Source organism: Carcharodon carcharias, chromosome 11 (genome assembly GCF_017639515.1).
Source record: "Carcharodon carcharias isolate sCarCar2 chromosome 11, sCarCar2.pri, whole genome shotgun sequence".
Taxonomy (NCBI): domain Eukaryota; kingdom Metazoa; phylum Chordata; class Chondrichthyes; order Lamniformes; family Lamnidae; genus Carcharodon; species Carcharodon carcharias.
This window is the reverse complement of record NC_054477.1, coordinates 19413110-19436903: the sequence shown is the minus strand read 5'-3', so window position 1 is coordinate 19436903 and position 23794 is coordinate 19413110. Positions and strand designations below refer to the sequence as shown.

Here is a 23794-nt window from a genome sequence, read left to right as displayed (position 1 = left end):
CTTACTCTTTCTTTGACTCAAAAAAGCCTGGTTAAACTGGCTCCTTATAAAACATAAGTACATTTGAACTGGGAAAAGGTATTCCCTTTTAAGTTAACCTTGTTGCGACCAGCTAAAGGGGTTGAATAAAGAAGCAGAGTCACTCCTTCCTCTTTATCTGGGAGCACAACAAACTTGGGGTCCCGTTCAGAAAGTTAAGAATTTGGGGTATCTCGTCTGGGATCTTAACAAATTGGGGTCTTAGCCTGCGGACTGGTCATAACAAAATCCAACCAGGCCGATTACCACCCCATCAGTCCACTTTCGATCATCAGCAATGTGACGGAAGGGGTCATCAATGTGCTATCCAGCGGCACTTACCCAGCAATAACCTAATCATTGACGTTCAGTTTTGGTTCCACCAGGGCCACACAGCTCCTGACCTCATTACAGCCTTGGTGCAAACATGGATAAAAAAGCCGAACTCCAGAGATGAGGTCAGAGTGACTGCCCTTGACATCAAGGCAGCATTTGACCGAGTGTGGTATCAAGGAGCCCGAGCAAAACTGGAGTCAATGGGAATGGGGGAAAACTCTCCACTGATTGCAGCCTTACCTAGCATAAAAGAAGATGGTTGTGGCTGTTGGAGGTCAATCATCTCAGTCCCTGGACATCACTGCAGTAGTTCCTCAGGCTAGTGTCCTAGGCCCAATCATCTTCAGCTGTTTCATCGATGACCTTCGTTCCATCATAAGGTCAGAAGTGGGGATGTTCGTTGATGATTGCACAATGTTCAGCAACATTCACGTCTCCTCAGATACTGAAGCAGTCCATGTCCAAACGCAGCAAGGCCTGGACAATATCCAGGTTTGGGCTGATAAGTGGCAAGGAACATTTGTGCCACCCAATTGCCAGGCAATGATCATCTCCAACAAGAGAGAATCTCCCCTTGACATTCAATGGCATTACCATCACTGAATCCCACACTATCAACATCCTGCGAGTTCCCATTGACCAGAAATTGAACTGAACCAATTATATAAATACAGCAGCTACAAGAGCAGGACAGAGGCAAGGAATTCTGTGGCAAGTAACTCACCTCCTGACTTCCCAAAGCCTGTCCACCATTTATAAGGCACAAGTCGCAAATACGATGGAATACTCTCCACTTGCCTGAACGAGTGCAGCTCCACAATATTCAAGAAGCTTGACACAATCCAGAACAAAGCAGCCTGCTTGATTGACACCCCATCCACCACTTTCAACATTCACTCCCTCCAGCAGTACACATAGTGCCAGCAGTGTGTACATCTACAAGTTGCACTACAGCAACTCACCATTGACAGCAGTTTCCAGGCCTGTGAGCTCCATCACCTAGAAGGACAAGGGCAGCAGATGCATAGGAATACCACCACCTGCAAGTTCCCCTGCAAGTCACACACCATGCTGACTTGAATGACAAATTATATCGCCATTTCTTCACTTTTGCTGGGTCCTGGAATCCTGGAACTCCCTTCTTAACAACACTAGGTGTGTTCCTACAACACATACACTGGATGGGCAATAAATGCTGGCCTAGACAACGATGACCACATCCCATGTAAGAATATTAAAAAAAGATGTTTCCACTCGAAAGCAAGATCAGAACCAGGGTTCATTAATACAAGATAGTCACTAATAAATGCCATACATAATTCAGGAGAAAATTCTTTGCCCAGACAATGATTAGAAAACAGAGCTCGCCACCACATTAAGTAGTTGCATTGAATAGCATTTAAAGGGAAGCTAAATAAACACATGATGGAGAATGGAATAGAAGAGGTTGATGGGATTAGGAGGAGGAGGATGGGAAGATGCTCTTGTCGAGGATAAACACTGGCATGGACCTGTTGGGCTGAATGGTCTGTTTCTGTGGTGGAAATACTATGTAATATGATGTACTAACCAAGCTAACATCGCTAAATCTAAGAGGTCAAATGAATGGGCTGCCTCCAGGCAATGGCAAGCCCTTGTCCGTCAATTGGTGCCAGGGTCTTCTAAATGTAGCCCTGTTCTCTGATTTCTCTATCCCTTGCTATTATAGGTAGTGTCCTCAGAGCAGTACCGCTCAGCTCAACATCGCTCATCAGGCTGAACTTGCACTGAGCCCCACTCTGTGCCACTGAACAATTACAGTTTATTGCACAAGGCAAATCTCTAATAGCGATGATTAAAGGCAGTTAACCTAACAACACAACTCTCTAATCACACAGATACATTAAAAAACCTCAGAAATGGCTTGTAATTCATAAAGATTTAGTGATATGTTACAAAATAAATACTTATCCCACACTCGAAGCGATAATAGATTTGCACACCATACAGTGGATTAAAAATCTAATGAAAATACATTTCTGACCTCTTCAATAGAATTTTAATGATATTCTTCCTCACGATTGGTTTTATTCTCCTTACAATAAAGAGAATAACATGGATGATTTATCACCTTTCATTTCCAAAGTTTGATTTATATAGAGCTATGGTCCTTCCCAACGCCCTTAAAGGTGAATGATCCATTAAAGAAACGGATGACACATTTTACTACTTTTTTTAAAGTGCATAACCACATCTGGTGGTACTGTCACATTTACAGCCTCCAGTGAATTGCACTGACAGAAAACAGACCAATAAAAACACAAAAGTCTATACTGCCGCTGGAACAAAGACAATAAAAGATAATCAAAACACATCATCACTGGCTGTAACACAAATACACTATCTCCTTCAAGGGACCTTCATTGGTTCAAGTTGAAAGCAAGCAAAAGCACACGAGTTTAGGGGAAAAACAAGATAAAATGATGCCACATAATTAGGGTGGGGTGCCACTCAGTGATGCCAGCTCCACCGTCTCAGGAGACTAACTCTTAAAGATTAAGAGACTTGTTGTAAAAATCATGAGTTTTTTTTTTCAAACATAAAGCAAATATAGATTGACAGGTGGTTTTTAAACCTCATTGATGCTTATTTAATCATTCACAGGTTCTATGAAGCCATATTTAGTCCCATAGTTCACCAATGGCTATAAAAGTAGAATGAGAATGTGGTGCTCAAAGATCCATGATCACCATGGGCCGAGCTTTGGAGAGCAGCATAAATGTCGGAGATGAGTGCATCTCCATTTAGCCAGCTTGCCCCACTTTAATTTTTCAGGTGATGGCCCTTTAATTAGCATGGAGGTAGGACTTCAGTATATCTTCAGGAGGAAGTCCTGCCTCATAGTGCTGCTGGCTAACTGGAGGATCCAGGGTCTCGCCGGGGCCAGGCTGGAGAGGCAGCATGGGGGGAAGGGGGGGGCATGTTGGTCAGCGCAGTGGGGAAGGATGGACATGAGAGGCAAAACTCTGGAAGGGGCCTTTTGACTGGCAACCATCTCAGAAAGAGACAACCATCACCACTCTCTCCTGCCCCACTTTAACTCATCAGCAGCCCCCAGTGTTAATGCTGCTGGCTGCACGTTGTTAGTTCTGCAGTTTTGATTGTCGGAGAGTGGACTCTGTCCATTGGCTCCCTAGGTTAACATTATTAAAACAATCTCAACAACAACAACAACTTACATCTCTATAATCTCCCTTATCATGTCAGCTGATTTATAGATTCAAATTTTCCTGGAGCCATTTCATTGTTGGGATACAGCATAGATTTTACAATGTAAACACAGGAAGCTAAGGTCCAGATGAAAAGCACCAAATATAACAGCACTCAGGACCACTGCAATTGGATCTCCAGACTATGGGTCACTTATATGAAAATCAATAGTGCTCTTTCTCCCTAATATAAACTATCCTAGTAACAGAATGCCATTTAAGCAGATAGAAACAACAATGACATGAGCATGCTTTAGTGTTTAGTCATCTGGACACGAAAAGGATTATTTTCCTTGTGTTTAGATGTAGGAAGACCATACTCAGTTACCATTTTAAATTGTAGAAGTAGAGACAAATTAATGAACTTCATCATAAAAACATGATTATAAAGCGATATATAACATAAAATCCATTCTATTATATATGACTTTATTTAACGCAAATGTAACGTGTTGTCATATTATGAATATTTGATGCAAAAGTTGTGTAGGAGGGTTTATAAACTATTCAGTAATTGTAACTAATTAGTCTGTGGGATATTTAATTCTTTAAGAGTGATAAATGCTATTTTGTTGGAAGCAGTCAGGGGCTAAGCACATTAACTTAAAAAGCCAATAGCAGCTTCGAGGGCTTGGGGACTTTCTGTAACCAAAAGAAAATCGAAAGGAAAACGCTGGAAAATGCAGGATAGTAATCACTGTCTAATTTTGATTTCAATTCGAAGCCGGTCTAAAGATTGCTCTGCTGTCAGCCAAAATGAATGAAGAACTTAACAATTGTTAACAGCTTAAAAGTGTTCCCCAAGGATATGGTGTTAGGAACTAGAGATAATTTTAACTAAGTTATATTTGTATTTGTGGGTGTTAGGAACAAGATATAGCTTTAAATTTAATTTATTTTTTTTATGTGTGTGTTAAGAAAGGTGAAACCTGGGTTTTGTTTCATTTTAGAGTGTTTTTTTGAGACAGAGCCAGCAACTCTCCAGGCCCTTTTTGTATATATGCATTTTTAATGAGGTTTTATGACTCTTGCAGTGAAGAGATGGGTTACCAAGGGGTTAGTAGTTTAGAGAAGTTGAAACAAATACAAAAAGTAAGGGGAGAAAATGGTGCTGTTGCCTGGCAACAGAGGATCAGAGAGAGACCCACAGAGACACAGGGAGTGACAGAAAGGCAGATTTTAGTTCAGTTGGTATTTATATACCACAGAGTGAAGACGTAAAAGGTCTAAGACTCTGTCTAGCTGGAAATGATGCCAGACTGCTGAGGAAATGAATTTAAGGAACTCATAGGTATTGCTCTAAAGTTAAATTAACAGTGAATTTACAGTGAGTTTTCTGGATATGTCAAGGGAGATACCAATTGTGGAAGGACAGCTAGTGAATGTTCAGAAATCTACTGGAAAAGAAACTCTTTGCAACTGAACCAGCTCTAGTCTCGGTGCAGAAATAATGGTACAGCTTCACTGGAGTGTTGGGTCTGTAAGAGTATTGCTGGGAAAAAAGGGATAGCGTGACTTTGAATCATTTTTTCCTTGTGTTGAAATCTTTCTGACCTTTTTGTCATCTAGTGTAATTTGTTAGTTTCCTGTTTAAAAAATGTTTTATTCTTTTGTTAAAAAGTCAACAGCAGACTCCTGTGAATTTGTTCAATAAGTACCCTCCATAATTTAAAAAAATCAAAATTATGATCTATTAAGCCAGGTCCATTCTGGGATCTGCCTTGTTCAGTAATAACATCAGCTAGGATCATAACAATAGCCACCTGTGAAAAATACTGTCACCTCAGAGCCCCCTCAGGGGAGAAACAATGATCATGAAGGTTGTTCTCCCAGGATGAGGCTATCTCATTGCACTCCAGATGTGCTGACACCTGTGATGTCCCTAAATACGGGATACTCGACTGCAAAATTTGTGGTAGTGGGGGATTATGTTTGTGCTTTCCCCGATTGAAAAATTTTTTAAAAGAGCCCTCTCGCCAGATTGGGAGAAAGGCTTAATTTCACTGAAAAATCATGAGATTTGACATGTCTTGCCATTTATTACAGATAATCCAACAAGATATAATCTCTATCACAAATAGTATTTTTACATGCAATTCTGCCTTACTATCTCTCATAAAAATCACTTGTAAAGAGGATGAAGAGCTACACAATGGGATTCAGAAAATCTGCCTGTTTGATTATATGGCAGCTTAGGAGTTTTATAGCAGTAAGTATGTAGGAAACAAAAGGCTATGTCACCAAATGGTAGGATGCAGATTAGCCTGGTTGATTCCTAACCTACAACTGGTATATAAAGGAAGTTGCAAAGAGGAGACCGGGAACTTCATCATACAAAAAACAGATTGAAAGTTAACAAAGGCCTGTCTTATACAATTTATTCCTGTAGAGATAAGAAAGTGGCATTGAAAGGCTCTGTGAGCCAAGGGGCATCTGGCTGCTATCTTGTCAGGAACAGCCTGTGATCTGGGAAACTAAGTGTGCATAAGCAGAAAAACAACAGTTTAAGTGGGTTAAATTCCTTTCATAAAATATGTTTTTAGTCATTCGCAGGCTGTGGGCATCACTGGCAAGGCCAGCATTTATTGCCCATCGCTAAATGCCTTTGAAAAGGTGGTCACGAGCCACCTTCTTGACTGCAACTGAGAAGCTTACTTGCCAACTTCAAAGGGCAGTTAAGAGTTAACCACGTTGCTGTGGGATTGGAGTCAGACCAGGTAAGGACAGCAGATTACCTTCCCTAAAGGACATGGCAAGTCAGATGACTTTTCACAACTATCTACTAGCTTCATGGTCACTAATACCGATACTAGTTTTTAATTCCAGATTGATTTAATTAATTGAATTTAAATTCCCAGTTGCCATAGTTGAATCTGTACTCATACCCTTGGATCGTTAGTTCAGGATTCAGCATTACTAGTCAATTAACATAATCACCATGCTATCACACCCCTTTTGTACTTCACTATAAGGTAACTTGTACCTGTTTCCCGAGCTTGTTCATCTACCTTGTCCACCAACACCTTGGTTTTTATATTCTCATGCTTGTGTTCAAATCCCTTCATGGCATCACTCCTTGCAATTTCTTTAAGCTCCTCCAGACTTGCAACTCTCTCTGAGAACTTTGTATTCTTTCAATCCTGGCTTATGCATTCCCTCTTCCATCAGCAGCTGTGTCTTCAACTTTCTAGGCTCTAAGCTTTCAAATTTCTTCTGTGCATAGCATATTTATAGATGCAGTCACCCCACAGCTTAAGAATATGCAGGGAGAGAAGGAATGGATGACTACCAGACAGCCGAGAAGAAACAAGCAGCGCAGGAATTCTTGAGTGTATCTCCCTCTCCAATCAGTATTCAGCTCCAAATACTGATGAGAATGATAGTTCATCTGGGGAGTGCAGCAAGAGCCAAGTCCATGGCACCACGGCTGGCTAAGCTGTACATGTAGAAGACTGGAAAAGCAATAGTTCTAGGAAATTCAATAGGTAGGGGAACAGACAGGCGTTTCTGTGGCCAGGATGCTATGTTGCTTCCCTAGTGCTAAGGTCAAGGCTGTCACTGATCAGCTGCAGAGCACCCTGAGTGGGGGGTGGTTGGGGGGAAGGGGGGTGGGGTTGGGGGTGGGAAGTGGCGGTGGAGAAGGAACTGGTAAAGGAAGCAATGGTGACAGGAGGAAAAGCAGCGAGCGGTTAGGATATGGACAGCACTTGCTGAAAGTGTGGTGGAGGCAGGTTCAATTGATGCTTTCAAAAAGGAATTGTCAACTGAAAAGGAAGAACATGCAGGGTTATGGGGAGAAAGTAGGGGAGTGGCACTAAATGAATTACTCCTTCAGAAACCCAACACAAACTTAATAGGCCGAAGGCCTCTTTCTGTGCTGTAATAATTCTGTGATTCTATAAACCTGTCCACCTCACTGCTTCTCCTTCTTTATGATGCTCTTTAAAAACCTAACTCTTCCACCAAGCTTTTGGCCACTTACCCTAACAGCTCCTTCTCTGATTCAGTTTTATGTCAGATGCCCTGAGAAATATCTTGAGGCTTTGTACCACGTTCAAGGCACTGTATAAATGCAAGTTGTTGTAACAATAAGATGGCCACTGAAGAGATTAATCCTCTGGAAATCGCACAGCATGGAGAGGCAGAGAAAATGACCTCTTAGGAGGATAAAATTGTGCAATAGAATGCACAAATAAACAGGGTAATAGAGAGCAGCATAAGTTGAAGCAGTTCTATCGGCTATGTGGGTAAATGCACTTCCCAGTATGGCACTGAACCATAGAGACCAGGAAGATCCCAGGTTTGAACTCAGCTTAACAGTGTGCTGGCTAACAGTCGCAGTTGGTTTCAGCAACCCTGAGTTAGGAAGGGCAAATATCATTCAGGCTTCTTGCCAGTGATTTCAATTTTGTGACCCCCCAATGCAAAGTGCACATTGGAATTACATGAAATGTCTCCCATTTTGGAACAACCCACTGACACTCATTGCTGAGATTTCTTTTAAGGATGTGAACGCACCAGAGGGCTGGTGGAACCATAAATCAACGTGACTCAATTAAGAAAAGAGGGGAGGGAATTTGAGAGAAAAATAACGACAAAAACATGCAAATCAGAGTCTCCAATAGTCTGGGCTAAATTTAAACCACTGCACACCCAGTTCCTAATGTGGTATACATTTATACTACCTTGGCACCAACTTTGAATGTGTTAAATATAAGCTGAAACATGCTTCCATATCTGTCTAAAATGGAAGAGATTTAATGGGCATGATCCTGGCTTCTGAGTGATAGTGTAAAATGGCTATTAGTGAATTAACAACCTGTTTTACTTCCAATGAAGTCACAGAAACTGCCTTGCAGTATGAACAGATACACATAGGTGATAAACCCTCCACAGTTCATCAACACTGGATCAGCCTCTGTTGCTTATAATCTGTCCATTCACCCACATCACCCCACAATTCCTTCATCTTTGACTGAGTCTTAATTTACTATCAAGCTTTCCAGTGGTTAACAACCAAGATACCTTTCCTTAAAACTCCTGAATAACACCTTTAGGGTAAGCTTACTGATCATTTCACTTTGCAAGTTCAAGGATTCTCTTGTCAGTCATTCTTCTTATTTGAATAATTTTCAGAAGTCAGTTAAGAGTCAGCCGTATTGCTGCAGGTCAGGAGTCAGATATAAGCCAGACCGGATGAAGATTGCAGGTTTCCTTCCTTAAAGGACGGACATTTGTCAACCAGATAGGTTTTTACAACACTCCAGTAGTTTCATGGTCACTGCGAGTGATACTAGCTTTTTAGTGCAGGTTGATTTAATTAATTAAATTTAAATTTTCCAGCCTCCAGATTACAAGTCAAGTAATATAACCATCATGCTACTGTGCCCCTTTTATTATTTTCTATAAAGTAACTTGCACCAAGACCTGTTTAAACATCTCCCGAGCTTGCTGATCCACAATGGCTCCCAGTTCTCCAACGCGCAATTTCAATATTCACATGTTTGTGTTCAAATCCTTCCATGGCATCAGCCCTCACAATGTTTTTGACCTGCTCCAGCCTTTTATATAGTATAAAATATTTTATGAGTATAAAAGCTGGGAAGTCATGCTGCAGCTGTATAGAACCTTGGTTAGGCCACACTTGGAATTTTGCGTGCAATTCTGGTCACCACATTACCAGAAGGATATGGAGGCATTGGAGAGGGTGCAGAGGAGGTTTACCAGGATGTTGCCTGGTCTGGAGGTTATTAGTTATAGGAGAGGTTGGAGAAACTCAGATTGTTCTCACTAGAGCGACGGAGATTGAGGGGCGACTTGATAGAAGCTTACAAAATTATGAGTGGCGTGGACAGAGTAGGTAATCAGAAGCTTTTTCCCAGGGTGGAAGAGTCAATTACTAGGAGACATAGATTTAAGGTGAGAGGAGAAAACTAGAGAGGAGATTTGCAGGGCAAGTTTTTTACGCAGAGGGTAGAATTCGCTGCCAGAGGAGGTGGTGGAAGCAGGTACGATAGTGGTGTTTAAGAGCAGCTTGACAAATACATGAATAGGATGGGAATAGAGGGATACGGACCCCGGAAGTGCAAAATGTTTTAGTTGACGGGCAATATGATCGGCGCAGGCTTGGAGGGCCGAAGGGCCTGTTCCTGTGCTATACTTTTCTTTGTTCTTTGTTTGTTCTTTATCGTCTGAGGACACTGTGATCCATCAAATCTGGCCTTATGTTTGATTGTTAACCACACCGAGCAATTAGGCATTTTAACTTACCAACAACATCTTGACTTTACAGTCACAGATATAGTCCTCCCTGTGGTTGAACACTTCCTTTGCAGCGCCTGTCATCACTTTCCACCTTGGTCAAAAGTTTCCACTGTTGGCTTGCTGAAATTCCTTTGGTTAAAGTCACCAAAAGCTACGTTATTATATGAACTGCATGAATGTAAAGTGGAAAGGAAAATCAAATTTATATCTGGACATTATAATTTTAGAAAAGAGGGCTTTAAAATACATGGAGATGCTTAACAATATGTCTCAGCAAATGAGATAAATGGGACATCATGTTAATGAAATGTGTTGTGCAAATGAACAGTAGCATGAGAACATTTTAGTAGATTTTTAAATGAAATGGAAGGCAGCATAGTACCTTGGATAAAAAGAAAAACAGATAAGACAATGAATGATTTATGCTGCACAGAGTTTACTGCTGTATAACGTGCATGAAGCCACATTCCTCCCCACTTTCTGCTTTTAGTAGTAAGGATACTTAAACATGATTACACCATTCACTCGTTTTCAACACTTTGCTTGAGGTGTTAGTTATGTGTTGAATGTTCAAGGCTACTATTTGGAAGGTGTAACTTATGGATCAGCATCTCTCTTCCCCATCCCATTTTGTTTTGCAACAACTCTGATATTTTTGCCAATGAAACAACTTTGCTTTACTTCACACCCTACCCTGATCAACAACAACATCCCTTGCATTTATATAGTACCTTTAACATAGAAAAGCATCCTAAAGCACTTAAATCCCCCCGCAGGGATGCATTGCACAATTGGGTAGTTTTTACATGGTCTGTGGAACAAGGAAAGTCAACAATCCTAATGGATTTTTCTTTTCAGGTTAGTACTTATAAGGTAATAGCAGTAAGTTACAAACACTAATCCAACACAGGTGGCTGTGACAACATTGTAAAGCCACAAGACCTCTCAGCACCCAGGCTGTCTTAAACTTACTACCAGACATTTGTTATAAAGAATGAATCCTTCATGACCTCAGGATGTCCCAAAGTGCTTTACAGTCAATGAAGTGCTTTTCAAATGAAGTCACTTGTAATATCGGAAAAATGGAAATCAATTGTGCACAATAAACTCCCACAAGCAACAATATGATAATGACCAGATAATGTGTCTCAGTAATGCCAGATGTGGGATAAATATTGGAACCAGGAAGAACTCCCCTGTTCTTCTTTGAAATAATGCCTTGGGATCTCTTATGGTTCGATTCGATGTTTTATATGACATACGGCACCTTTGCCAGCACAGCATTCCCTTGGTAATGCACTGGGGTGTCAGTCTAGATCTTGTGCTCAACTGAGACAAGAACGCCCGACCTACGGAATCAGAAAGGAGAGTATGACCCACTGAGCCACAGCTGGCAACTGGAAGGAAAACCTCAAAAACTGGTACTCAGCAGAAAACATAGAAGATGCTGGTAATGAATTGCAGGTCTATTTACATTTGAAATAAAAAACATTGATGAACCTTGTAACCATGAATCCCACCAGAAATGTTACTGAATCTCTTTCAGATGCTTCCTGACCTGTGTTACGTTTCTGCTTCCCTTATCATTTTCTGCAACAAACAGCTAATCAAGCACCAGCAATATTAATCTCTTGTAATGAGTAGCAGTGTCCTCTCTAGGTGAGGTGAGAGTGACTTGATATCAAGACAGCAGTGTGGCATCGAGGAGCCCTAGCAAAACTGGAGTCAATGGGAATCAGGGGGAAAACTCTCTGCTGGTTGAGGTCATATCTAACACAAAGGAAGGTGGTTGTGGTTGTTTGAGGTTAATCATCTCAGCTCCAGGACATCACTGCAGGAGTTCCTCAGGGTAGTGTCCTTGGCCCAACCATCTTCAGCTGCTTCATCAATGACCTTCCTTCCATCATAAGGTCAGAAGTGGGTATGTTCCCTGATGATTTCATGATGTTCAGCACGATTCGTGACTCCTCAAATGCTGAAGCAGTCCATGTCCAAATGCAGCAAGACCTGGACAATATCCAAGATTGGGCTGACAAGTGGCAAGTAACATTCAAGCCACACAAGTGTCAGGCAATGACTATCTCCAACAAGAGAGAATTTAACGATCGCCCCTTGACGTTCAATGGCATTACCATCACTGTATCCCCCACTATCAACATTCTGGGGGGTTACCATTGACCAGAAACTGAACTGAAATAGCCATATAAATACTGTGACTACAAGAACAGGTCAGAGGCTAGGAATCATGCGATGAGTAGCTCACCTCCTGACTCCTCAAGGCCTGTCCACCATCTACAAGGCACAATTCAGGAAAGTGATGGAATGCTCCCCACTGGCTGGATGAGTGCAGCTCCAACGACACTTAAGGAGCTTGACACCATCCAGGGCAAAGCAGCCTGCTTGTGATTGGCACCACATCCACAAACATTCACTCCCTCCACCACCGATGCCCAGTAGCAGCAGTGTGTACCATCTAGAAGGTGCACTGCGGGAATTCACCAAGACTCCTTACACAGCAGCTTCCAAATCCTCGACCACTACCATCTAGAAGGGCAAGGACAGCAGAGGGATGGGAACACCACCACCTGGAAGTTCCCCTCCAAGTCACGCACCATCCTGACTTGGAAATATATCGCCGTTCCTTCACTATCACTGGGTCAAAATCTGGAACTCCCTTCCTAACAGCGCTGTGGGTGTACCTACACCACATAGGGATGGGCAATAAATGCTGACCCAGCCAGCGAAGCCCACATCACGTGCATGAATAAAAAAAAATAACATGAATTCAACAGTACATTATCTAAATGATGACTTTATTTTCAGATAAGCATGCTTTATACCTCTACTGTTCTGGAGAGATTAACAGCAGCTTTGCATCTACATTAAGGGTCTGTTTCTAAAATCCTGGTTATCAATCTCATAAGTGCTTCCTTTCAAGGTTCCAGCTAGCTAAAACTAAACATCACTGGCTAATAACACTGGTTTGCAGCATTTTAAACGAGTGCTTCTGAGTCGCAACATCGACTACTTTTAAACATAAGTTGGCTAGAGAATTGAGGTGTCATTGAATGATTATATTATAGGATCATAGAATGATTACAGCACAGTAAGGGACCATTCAGCCCACTGTGTCTGTCCTGGCTGACTGCAGGAGAAACTCATCGAGTCCTATTCCCTGCCTTTTCCCAGTAGCCCTGCAAATATTGTTCTCTTCAGATAATTACCGAACTCCGTTCTGAAAGCCATGAGTGAATCTGCCTCCACCACTCTCTGAGACAGTGCGTTCCGGATGTGAGGTGATGCATTTTGGATGGACTAACACAGCAAGGGAATACACAATGAATGGTAGGACCCTAGGAAGTACAGAGGATCAGAGAGACCTTGATGTACATGTACATAGATCCCTGAAGGCAGCAGCACAGGTAGATAAGGTGGTTAAGAAGGCATATGGGATACTTGCCTTTATTAGCCGAGGCATAAAAAATAAGAGCAGGGAGGTTATGTTGGAGCTGTATAAAACGTTAGTTAGGCCACAGCTGGAGTACTGTGTGCAGTTCCAGTCACCACACTACAGGAAGAATGTGATTGCACTGGAGAGGGTGCAGAGGAGATTCACCAGGGTGTTGCTTGGGCTGGAGTGTTTCAGCTATGAAGAGAGACTGGGTAGGGTAGGGTTGTTTTCCTTAGAGCAGAGAAGGCTGAGGGGGGACCTGATAGGGGTATACAAAATTATGCAGGACATAGATAGGGTAGATAGGAAGAAACTTTTCCCCTTAGCGGAGGTGTCAATAACCAGGGAGCATAGATTTAAGGTAAGGGGCAGGAGGTTTAGAGGGGATTTGAGGATAAGATTTTTCACCCAGAGGGTGGTTGGAATCTGGAGCACACTGTCTGAGGGGATGGTAAAGGCAGGAACCCTCAACAATTTAAGAAGTATTTAGATGAGCACTTGAAAAGCCATAGCATACAGGGCTATAGACCAAGAGCTGGAAAATGGGATTAGATTGGATAGGTGCTTGATGGCCAGCACAAACGCGATGGGCCAAAGGGCCTGTTTCTGTGCCGTATTACTCTATGTCACTCCATGGAACCATAGAACTCGCTGCGTAAAAAAGTATCTTCCCATGTTGCTGTTGCTTCTTTTGCCAATCACCTTAAATCAGTGCCTTCTGGTTGTTGATCCTTCCACCAATGGGAACAGTTTCTCCCTATCCACTCTGTACAGATCAGTCATCATTTTGAACACCTCTATCAAATCTTCTCTTAACCTTCTCTTCACCAAGGAGAACAGCCCCAACTTCTCCAATCTACCCGCATAACTGAAGTTCCTCATTACAATGTCTTTAGAATAGAAAGGTACTATCTTGCAATTATTCCCTACCAAGAGATTTAATTTTAATGTACAATTATTACGAACAGACGAAATCGGGGGACTCAATTATTAAAACACCAGTAAAATCCCAGAACCCCAACCAATAGAACAGAATTTGCCAGATGAAAAGGCCTTTAGATCTATCTTGGCTAATCAATCCAAAAAGAATTTACAATTTCCCCAACCCACCACATCTCCCCACCACAAAATCTGACTGTTCCTTAAACAATTCAGGATTTTCACTTTCACTCAAAAGTATATTCCATGTTGATCACTTTGCGCAAAAAAAATTCCCAACATCTGCTCTAGAACCTGTGGTCTCCACTTTGTTCTACTGTTATGGTGTAGTCTGAAGTAGTGTTAAAGAAGGAAGTTACATAGCATTTTATCACATCCTTAGGTCATCTCAAACCACTAACAACCAATACAATCATTTCTGTTTCTAGGGAAACACAGCAAATTCTGTGTAAAACAAAGCCCTACAATCAACCATTAAATGACTGGCCAGATAATCAGATTTTTTGTGATGGTTAAGGGAAAAATGTTCGCCAGAATACCAGATGAACACTTAAAATAGCGCCATGGAGTCTTTTATGTCCACCTGAATAGACAGACAAGGTTTCAATTCAATGCCCCCCTACAAACAATGCTGCACTCCTTCAATACTCCACTGATGTAGCAGTGTGGATTTGTGCTCAAGAATTTGTGCTTCTGGTCTCAGAGGGTTTCAGATTTGCTTTCCTTTTACTTGTAGATTTTAGTATCTTATAAGAAGAAAACACTTATAGTCACATAATAACCTTCCATGATATCAGGGCATCCCAGCGCATTTTACAGCCAATGAAGTACTTCTCAGGGGTAGTCACAGTAATAATATAGGAACCCACAATAGCCAATTTGAGCACAGCAAGCAGATAAATTCAGGTAATCTATTTTAGTGACGTTAGTTGAAGGATAGTGATCAGCCAGGACACTTCTGCTCTTCTTTGAAGTAGCACAATTTTCTACATCTAACTGAGAGTTGGAGATAGAGCTTCATTTTAACATTTCATTTAAGGTGGCACCTCTGACAGTACAAAGTTCCCTAAGTACTACACCAAGATGATAGTTTTGCACATCACTGACTTTGTCCCTCAGCACTGCTGTGTGGGTCAAATTGAGACAACAGTTTACAAAAAATAAAAATTGGATAATTTAAGAAAAAAACCATTGTCACTGAATCTTTTTACTAACATCAGTCACTGACTGCTTCATGATGCAGCTGAGTTTATAATTCTCAATAACTGTAACCATTTTGGCAATTTCCTCAGAGACTGCACCAATTCTCCTAAGAAAATAACTTCTATTCCTGTCCCTTGTTGCTTTTAAACAGGAGTTTAATAAAAGAGCAAGATATTACAACAATCCAGATGATTCCTATCAAGGGATGCATATTTACCTTTCTCATTCCCAGTTTCCTTGACGATTCTGCTTACGGACAACTCTCCCTGATTTTCATGATTGCCAGCTGAAACAAAAAAGAAACACGAAACTGTTACTACAATCGCTGTCCTCATATACACAGGATGGGTGCCAGCAGTACCGTATGGCAACTGTACACTGCAGAGGAGAAAAGAAAACTCAACCTGGTCAGTGATGGCCAGGCTTTCATTCACTGGCTGCTTAGCTATCTGCATGCACACATATATAGGGAGAATACAAACATGGATATGATCTAATGTCTTCCTCAGAACAGCCATGATAACCAGAAGGAGCAGTGGAACACCTGGGTTCATCGCAGAAATCAATAAGACCTCTTAAATCACAGGCAACTAATTTGCAAATGTCTTACGAAGGTCTTTACCAGTGCTTATTTGGTTCATTTCTGAATGTTCGACAGATGTTTTTTGTTTGAAAATAAAACAATTCATTAAAATATCATAATTATTATATGTGACAAATGCATTATAATATTTTAAAGCTAGAGCCAATTCATCAGGGCACCTAGTGGCAACCAATTTGTCCCAATTAACCCATTGTTCCACCTAACAGAAGTCAAAGTTGACTGTTCATCTTAGTGTAGAATAAGCATTAAGTATTTCTCATAGGAAAATTAGAGAACCAATTCGGCTATGTGCATCCATGGAAGGGCCCAAAACATGAGATAAAAAATTAGATTGGAACATGCTAAATTTTCCATTGCACACATGAAACATTCAGCAAACATGTTCACTTTGATTTGGTACAGCAGGCAGTGATTTTGATGTCATCACTGTAAAATTGATGAATTTGGCAGGATCCAAAGTTTAGAGAAGTAATTAGAGAGAGGTGTAGTAGTAACTTTGGTCACAACATTAACTAACTGAACAATGACAGAAAGAAAAAAACTTATATTTATATAGCACCTTCCACAACCCTGGGATACCTCAACTGGAGTTATGAGCGCCAAACATTTTCGATTTTCTCTAGTGTGCCTTTTGATAAATTCTCTTTGCTGAATGGATATCGGCCTTGGCTTACTGGTAGCACTCTCACCTATGCACCAGAACGTTGTGGATTAAAGTTTTATTCTGGAGGCTTGAGCACACAATCCAGGTTTAAACTTCACTGCAGTACTGTGGGAGTGCTGCATTGTAAGAGGTGCTGACTTTCAGATGAGACATCAAATCTAAGTTGCGTCTGCTCTGTCAGGTGGACATAGAAGATTCCACAGCACCATTCATAAAGCAGAGGGCCTCGTCCAGTGACTTGGCCAACACTTATCTGCCAACCAACATCTCTAAGGAAAAATAGATTATCTGACCAATGTCACTCCATTATTTAAGGCAGGTAGGGGAGACAATTTTGGAAAAAATAGGTTTATTAGCCTAACATCAAATATGAGAAAACAATTAGAATCTATTTAGTGACCAAGAATTTAAACAAATATAAGCTAATCAAAGCCATATAGATTCGTAAAAGATAAGTGTTAGCTACAAAACCTAGTTGAATATGTTGAGGAGCAACCTGTCATGGGAGATAAGGGAGTATCTTATGAATATTATTTACATGGACTTTCAGAAGGCATTAGACAAGGTTCCACATACAAGACTTTTAACAAAAATAAGAGCATATGGAATTGTGGACAGCCTCTTGGTTTGGGTAGGCGATTGCTTTTGAGGTAAGAGGCATAAAGTAAGGATAATGAGTATGAACTCTAATTGGCTGGATGTGACGAGTGCTATCCCCCAATAATCTGGACTGAGGCCTCAGCTTTCATTATGTGAATGATTTGGATGAAGGAATAGAGAGTCGTTTACCTAAGTTTGCTGATGACATTAAGTTAGGTGGCACAGTAAATTGTGTAGAAGGGTGCAGAAAGTTGCAAAGAAACATTGATAGGTTAAGTGAGTGAGCAAAACTATGACAGATGGAATTAAGTATGGGGAAAGTGAGCCTAAGAAAGATAGATCAGAGTATTTTCTAAATGGCAAGCAGCTAGGAACTGTGAATGACCAGAGAGACAAGTACAGACATTACTAAATGCTAGTGAACAGGCCCAAAAGGTAACTAAAAAGGCCAATGGAATGTTGTCCAGTATCTCAAAGAGGAAAATCCAAAGGGGTTGAAGTTATGCTACAGTTGGATAGAAGACTGGTTAGAGACTGTGATTGTCATTCCAAATTAATAAAAGTAGTACCCATCAGATAAATGTGAGTAGACAGATTTAATGTATGTGCATGGGATATGTTCTGTTAAAAAGGCGTGAAGTCTTAATGAAACTGAAATAGCCATTGTTTGTTGCAGTGGCAATATAATTTAATGCACCTCAATACCACTTTCAATTTAACAAGGGCACTAGCTCTGAATAAATCAACCTGTTTGTAGATCCCCACTAGCAGTCTGCTAAGTGACACTGTGACGGGTCTACCTGTCAGAAACACCAGGCGCCCCTTGGGGACCTAAAGAAATTGCACCTTTGACAAAATATTTATTTACTTTCGATATTCACAGCTAATGATATAATGAAATCAGGAGATGTGAAAACTTGGGCCTTGCAGTCCTAACATTCCTATGATTGTTCAGAGCACAGTTATGCATAATGATCACACTGCAATGCAGCTGAATACACTCACTTCAATCCTCAGTAAATTACCTCCAAGAAAAAAGTTATTAATTTAAATTAAAAATTCATTTCAAAGGCCCATCACCACCTTCACATCGCAACTAGGGATGCGCAATAAATGTCGGTCTGACTTATTGGGTAAATTAAACCTGTGTGTCATGTATAATGAAAACATTTCCATGCTTCTGCACTTTATAGGTTTTTTTTCAAACACTAGCTCAGCATCACCTGATCATAACTGCTCGATTTACCGTTTCTTCTTTCCTAATTTTTTCAACCTTTTTTTAATTCATTCACAGAATGTGGGGTCACTGGCAAGGTCAGCATTTGCTGCCCATTCCTAATTGCCCTTTAGAAGGTGGTGGTGTGCCACCTTCTTGAACCATTACCATATGCACACTGTAGATATACCCACAGTGCTGTTAGGCAGGAATTCCAGGATTTGACCTCACGACAACGAAGGAATGGTGATAGAGTTCCAAGTCAGGATGGTTTGCAATTTAGATGGGAACTTGCAGGTGGCAGTGTTCCCACACATCTGCTCCCATCATTCTTCTAAGTGGTAGTGGTGGTGGGTTCGGAAGGTGATGTCAAAGAAGCTTTGGCAATTTGCTGCCTTGCATCTGGTAGCCGGCAGACACTATAGCGCCACTGGTGGAGAGAGTAAATGTTAAAGTTGGAAGGGGTGCCAATCAGCAGGCTGCTTTGTCCAGGATGGTATCGAACTTCTCGGGTAGTGTTGCAGCTGCGCTCACCCAGGCAAGTGCTCTATCATACTTTGGACTTGTGCCTTATATACAGTGGAAAGTCTTCTGGGAGACAGGAGGAAAGTCATTTGCCGCAGAATTCCAGCCTCTGACCTGCTCTTGGAGCCATAATATTTATGTGGCTGGTCCAATTAAGCTTCGAGTCAAAGGTGGCCTCCAGGATGTTGACAGTGGGAGATTTCCTTTGTTCTTTCATGGGATGTGGGCAGGGCAGGGCAGGCCAGGCCAGAATTTATTGCCATTCCCTAACTGCCCTTGAACTGAGCGGCTTGCTAGGCCATTTCAGAGGGCAGTTAAGAGTCAACCACATTGCTGTGGATCTGGAGTCACATGTAAGCCAGACCAGGTAAGGATGACAAATTTCCTTCCCTAAAAGATAATAGTGAACCAGATGGGTTTTTATGACAAGTGATGATAGTTACTGATTCTAGCTTTCAACTCCAGATTTACTAATTGAATTTAAATTCCAGCAGCTGAACCCATGACCCTAAAGCTTTGGCCTGGGCCTCTGGGTTACAAATCCAGTGACACTATCACTGTGCCACCACCTCTCCAAAAGTGATGATGGTAATGCCATTGAAAGTCAAGGGGAGCAGGCTAGACTTTCTCTTATTGGAGATGATTATTGCCTGGCACTTGTATGGTATGAATGTTGTCACTTATCAGCCCAAGCCGGAATGTTGTCCATGCCTTTTTGCATGCGGGCATAGACTACCTCAGTTTCTAAGGAGTTATAAATGGGACTGAACACTGCAGTCACTAAGGGCCAGCCTGACATCTAACCTCAAGATGGAATTAAGGTTATTGATTTAGATGCTGAAGATGGTTGGCCTAGGGCACTGCACTGAGGAGCTCCTGCAGCTGAGGGCTGAGATGATTGACCACCAACAACCACAACCTTCATTTGTGCTAGGTATGACTCTAACCAGTGGAAAGATTTCCTCCTGAATGCCACTGCCTTCAATTTTACGAGGGCTCCTTGATGTCACATTCAGTCAAATGCTGCCTTGATGTCAAGGACAGTCACTCTCACCTCAGCTCCGGGATTCAGTTCCTTTGTCCATACTTTAGGTCAAAGCTGTAATGAGATCGAGCCAATTGGTCCTCGTGAAACCCAGGTTGAGCAATATGGACTGTGGCTCTTAATTTTAGTTTCACAATTAAAACAAAAACAATTCAGCAACAGGAAGGGAGCTTCGAGGGAGCTACTGATTATTCTTGATCCATGTGATATAAAAATTAAAGTGGTGGATGAATGCTTATTATATCCTTCACGAAATCTCTGCTATTTAAACAGAGTAATTTAGTTATTTTAGGCATGTTATTGTTTATGTTAAAATAATGCAGTGAGAAGTTTCAGATAAATATTCATCTGCTAATATCCCTCAGAATAATTTTAGGACTACGGATTCTTAAAACGATAAGAAATGTGATCGAGTCTATCTGATATATTGGCTGTTTTTTCCACTATCCTCCCTCAAGTTCTCATCCCTGCTATTCAATTCCTTGTTAAATTCATGGTTCAATCAAGCATTCACCAACAGTCAAATTGTTATAATCGAGGTGGTTCCTTCCGCCATTCAAATATGCACAGAAACCTTCGCTGCTTCCACTACAGTTTTATAGGATATTACACTCTTCCAGCAACACATCCCATTACACAGCATATATGTGGAATTGCTTGTAATTTATTGCAGGATATCATTCTGTGGAAAATACATTGTCTTAGTTACATTTAACTGATAGCTTCATTGATTTATAATTACCCTCTCCTCACTTGAGGAGTTCAGTTCAGGAATTTCTCCAAATCCACAAACATTGACAAGCACTCGTTGGAATGTTGTTTGCGTATGTTTATTTTTTTTTAAACAAAAAGCAAGCTATTAAGGCACTGGAGACAGATTGGAGGAAAGTGACGACATTGATTTTGGGACTTAAACCTCTAAGTTAGAATGTTGCAACAATAAACTTGCTTTGATTGATGAAAACCAGATTGAGGATCATAATGCAAGTCTCTAAAGTACTAAGACACACAGATGACTTGGCCTAAAGAGCCACAGGACATATGTATAAAGGACTTTGGAATGCACCCAGAGGGCTATCAGATGGGGTCAGCATCTTCAGAAGAGTGGCGGGAACTCTGTTGCAATCACCTTTATCAAATGATAACTTCTTCTTGAGGCAGGTTTGACCTACAGCGCCATTACCTCCACCACAGGTAGAATCCACCTCAGCCAGAATGGCACCAACCTGATCCATACTGGCCGTCCAGCAAACTGAGCCTACCAGCCCCACAAGGGGTCTGGGTTTCTGTGGCAACATACACTTTTACATGCATGTTGTAACCTGGAGCTAGGGATAGTGATAGTAGAAGTTCTAATTTCTTTCTATCGCATGACTGACCAGGAAATTCTCCCACTGTTACTGCCGGCCGTTGGGGTATGTTGGGAGGATTTACAAATTTATACTCAACCTGTTTGGCTGCATTATGGATGTATCTTCCTTGATCAACAAGTCCTGGAGTGGGACTTGAACCCAGAGCTTCTGATTCAGAGGCAGGGACACTACTCACTGTGCCACAAAACCTCCAAACAACAGCTAAAAATTGTTAATAAAATACTGCATTGAGCATAGATTATAGAAAGAAAAATTCCATTCATGCTTAACTAAAAAAATTAAAGGTAGTATCAATGTTAAAGAAAAAGCATATAGTTGTGCAAAGATGGGTGGCAGGTCAGAAGATTGGACAGAATATAAAAAATAGCAAAGAATGACTAAAAGTTTTATACAGAAGGGAAAATTAGAGTACCATAGAAAGCTAGTGAGGCAGATAATAAGATTTTCTATAGATAATTAAAAAGAAAAGAGTTAACAAAGTGAGCATTGGTCTTATAGAAAGTGAGTCTGGGGAATTAATAATGGAAAATAAGGAGATGCAGATGAATTGAACAGGTATTTTGCATCAATCTTCACGATAGAGAATATAGCTGTAATTCAGGAATTGGAAGGGACGGAGGGACATGGGAAAATTACAAACACCAGGCAAGTTGTACTGAGAAAACTGTTGGAGCTGCAGGCTGACAAGTCCCCGGGTCCTGATGGACTTCATCCTGGGGTCTTAAAAGAAGTGGCTAGTGAGGTTGTTGATGCGTTGGTTTTAATTTTCCAAAATTCCCTAGAACAGGGAAGGTTCCATTAGATTGGGAAATAGCAAATGTAACTCCTTTATTCAAAAAGGGAGGGAGACAGAAAGCAGGAAACTACAGGCCACTTAGCTTAACATCTGTCATAGGGAAAATGTTAGAAGCTATTATTAAATACATTATATGGAAAAATTCAGGGCAATCAGGCAAAGACAACATGGTTTTGTGAAAGGGAAATCATGTTCAACCAATTTATTGGAGTTCTTTGAAGAAGTAACATATGCTGTGTATAAAGGGGAACAGGTGGATGTACTGTATGTAGATTTTGAGGGGGCATTTGATTAGGTGCCACATTAAAGGCTATTGCAAAAAATAAAAACTTATGGTGTAGGGTGTAACATATTGGCATGGATAGGAGATTGTCTAGCTAACAGGAAACAGGCAGTAGGGTCTTTTTCTGGGTGGCAAGATGTGACGAGTGGTGTGCCACAGGGATCAGTGCTGAGATTTCAACTTCTTACAATTTATATAAAAGACATGGATGAAGGAACCAAAGGTATGGTTGCTAAATCTGCTGATGACACAAAGATAGGAAGGATACGAACACATGAACAAGGATCAGGAGAAGGCCATTCAGCCCTTTGAGCCTGCTCCACTATTTAATAAGATCATGGCTTATCTGATAATAACCTCAAATCTGTATCCCACCTACCCAAATAACTTATCACCCCCTTACCAAGAATCTATCCACCTCTGCCTTAAAAATATTCAAAGAGTCTGCTTCCACTGCCTTTTCAGGAAGAGACGTCCAAAGACTCACGACTCTCTGAGAGATAAAGCTTCATCTCATCTCCATTCTAAATGAACAAACCTTTATTTTTACACATTGACCCCTAGTTCTAGATTCTCCCACAAGAGGAAACATCCTCTCCACATCCACCCTGTCAGGTCACCTCTTTATGCGAGCCACATAACTAGGGAAGCAGAGGGGATTTAAACTAAGTAGTGGGGGCAAGGGATCAAATTTGGGAGGTTATGCTCCAGTTATACAGACCACTAGTGGGACCACATCTAGAGTACTGTGCACAGAATTGGTCACCTTATTTAAGGAAGGATGTAAATGTGTTGGAAGCAGTTCAGGGAAGGTTTACCAGACTAATACCTGAAATGGGCGGGTTGTCTTATGAGGAAAGGTTGGACAGACTAGGCTTGCATCCACTGGAGTTTAGAAGAGTAAGAGGTGACTTGATTGAAACATATAAGGTCCTGAGGGGACTTGTCAGGGTGGATGTGGAGAGGATGTTTCCTCTTGTGGGAGGATCTAAACTAGGGGTCACTGCTTAAAAATAAGGGTTCACCCATTTAGAACAGAGATGAGGTGAATTTTTTTCTCTCAGAGGGTCATGAGTCTTTGGAACTCTCTTCCTAAAATGGTGGTGGAAGCAGTCTTTGAATATTTTTAAGGCAGAGGTGGATAGATTCTTGGTAAGCAAGGGGTTGAAAGGTTATTGGGGGTAGGTGGGGTGCAGATTTGAGGTTACTATCAGATCAGCCATGATCTA

General features: G+C 41.2%; 1 protein-coding gene and 1 pseudogene across 6 annotated transcripts in view; one reads left to right on the top strand and one right to left on the bottom strand.

The window, feature by feature from the left end:
- The window catches only part of dhrsx (dehydrogenase/reductase (SDR family) X-linked), a 289036-nt gene that overhangs the window by 178824 nt on the left and 86418 nt on the right, over positions 1-23794 (bottom strand). For all 6 annotated transcript variants that reach the window (XM_041199689.1, XM_041199685.1, XM_041199686.1 and 3 more), the window contains one exon: positions 15677-15745. In XM_041199689.1, coding sequence (XP_041055623.1) covers positions 15677-15745 — 69 coding nt within the window. The remainder of the gene's footprint in view (positions 1-15676; positions 15746-23794) is intronic.
- LOC121284524 lies at positions 5397-5548 on the top strand (annotated as a pseudogene).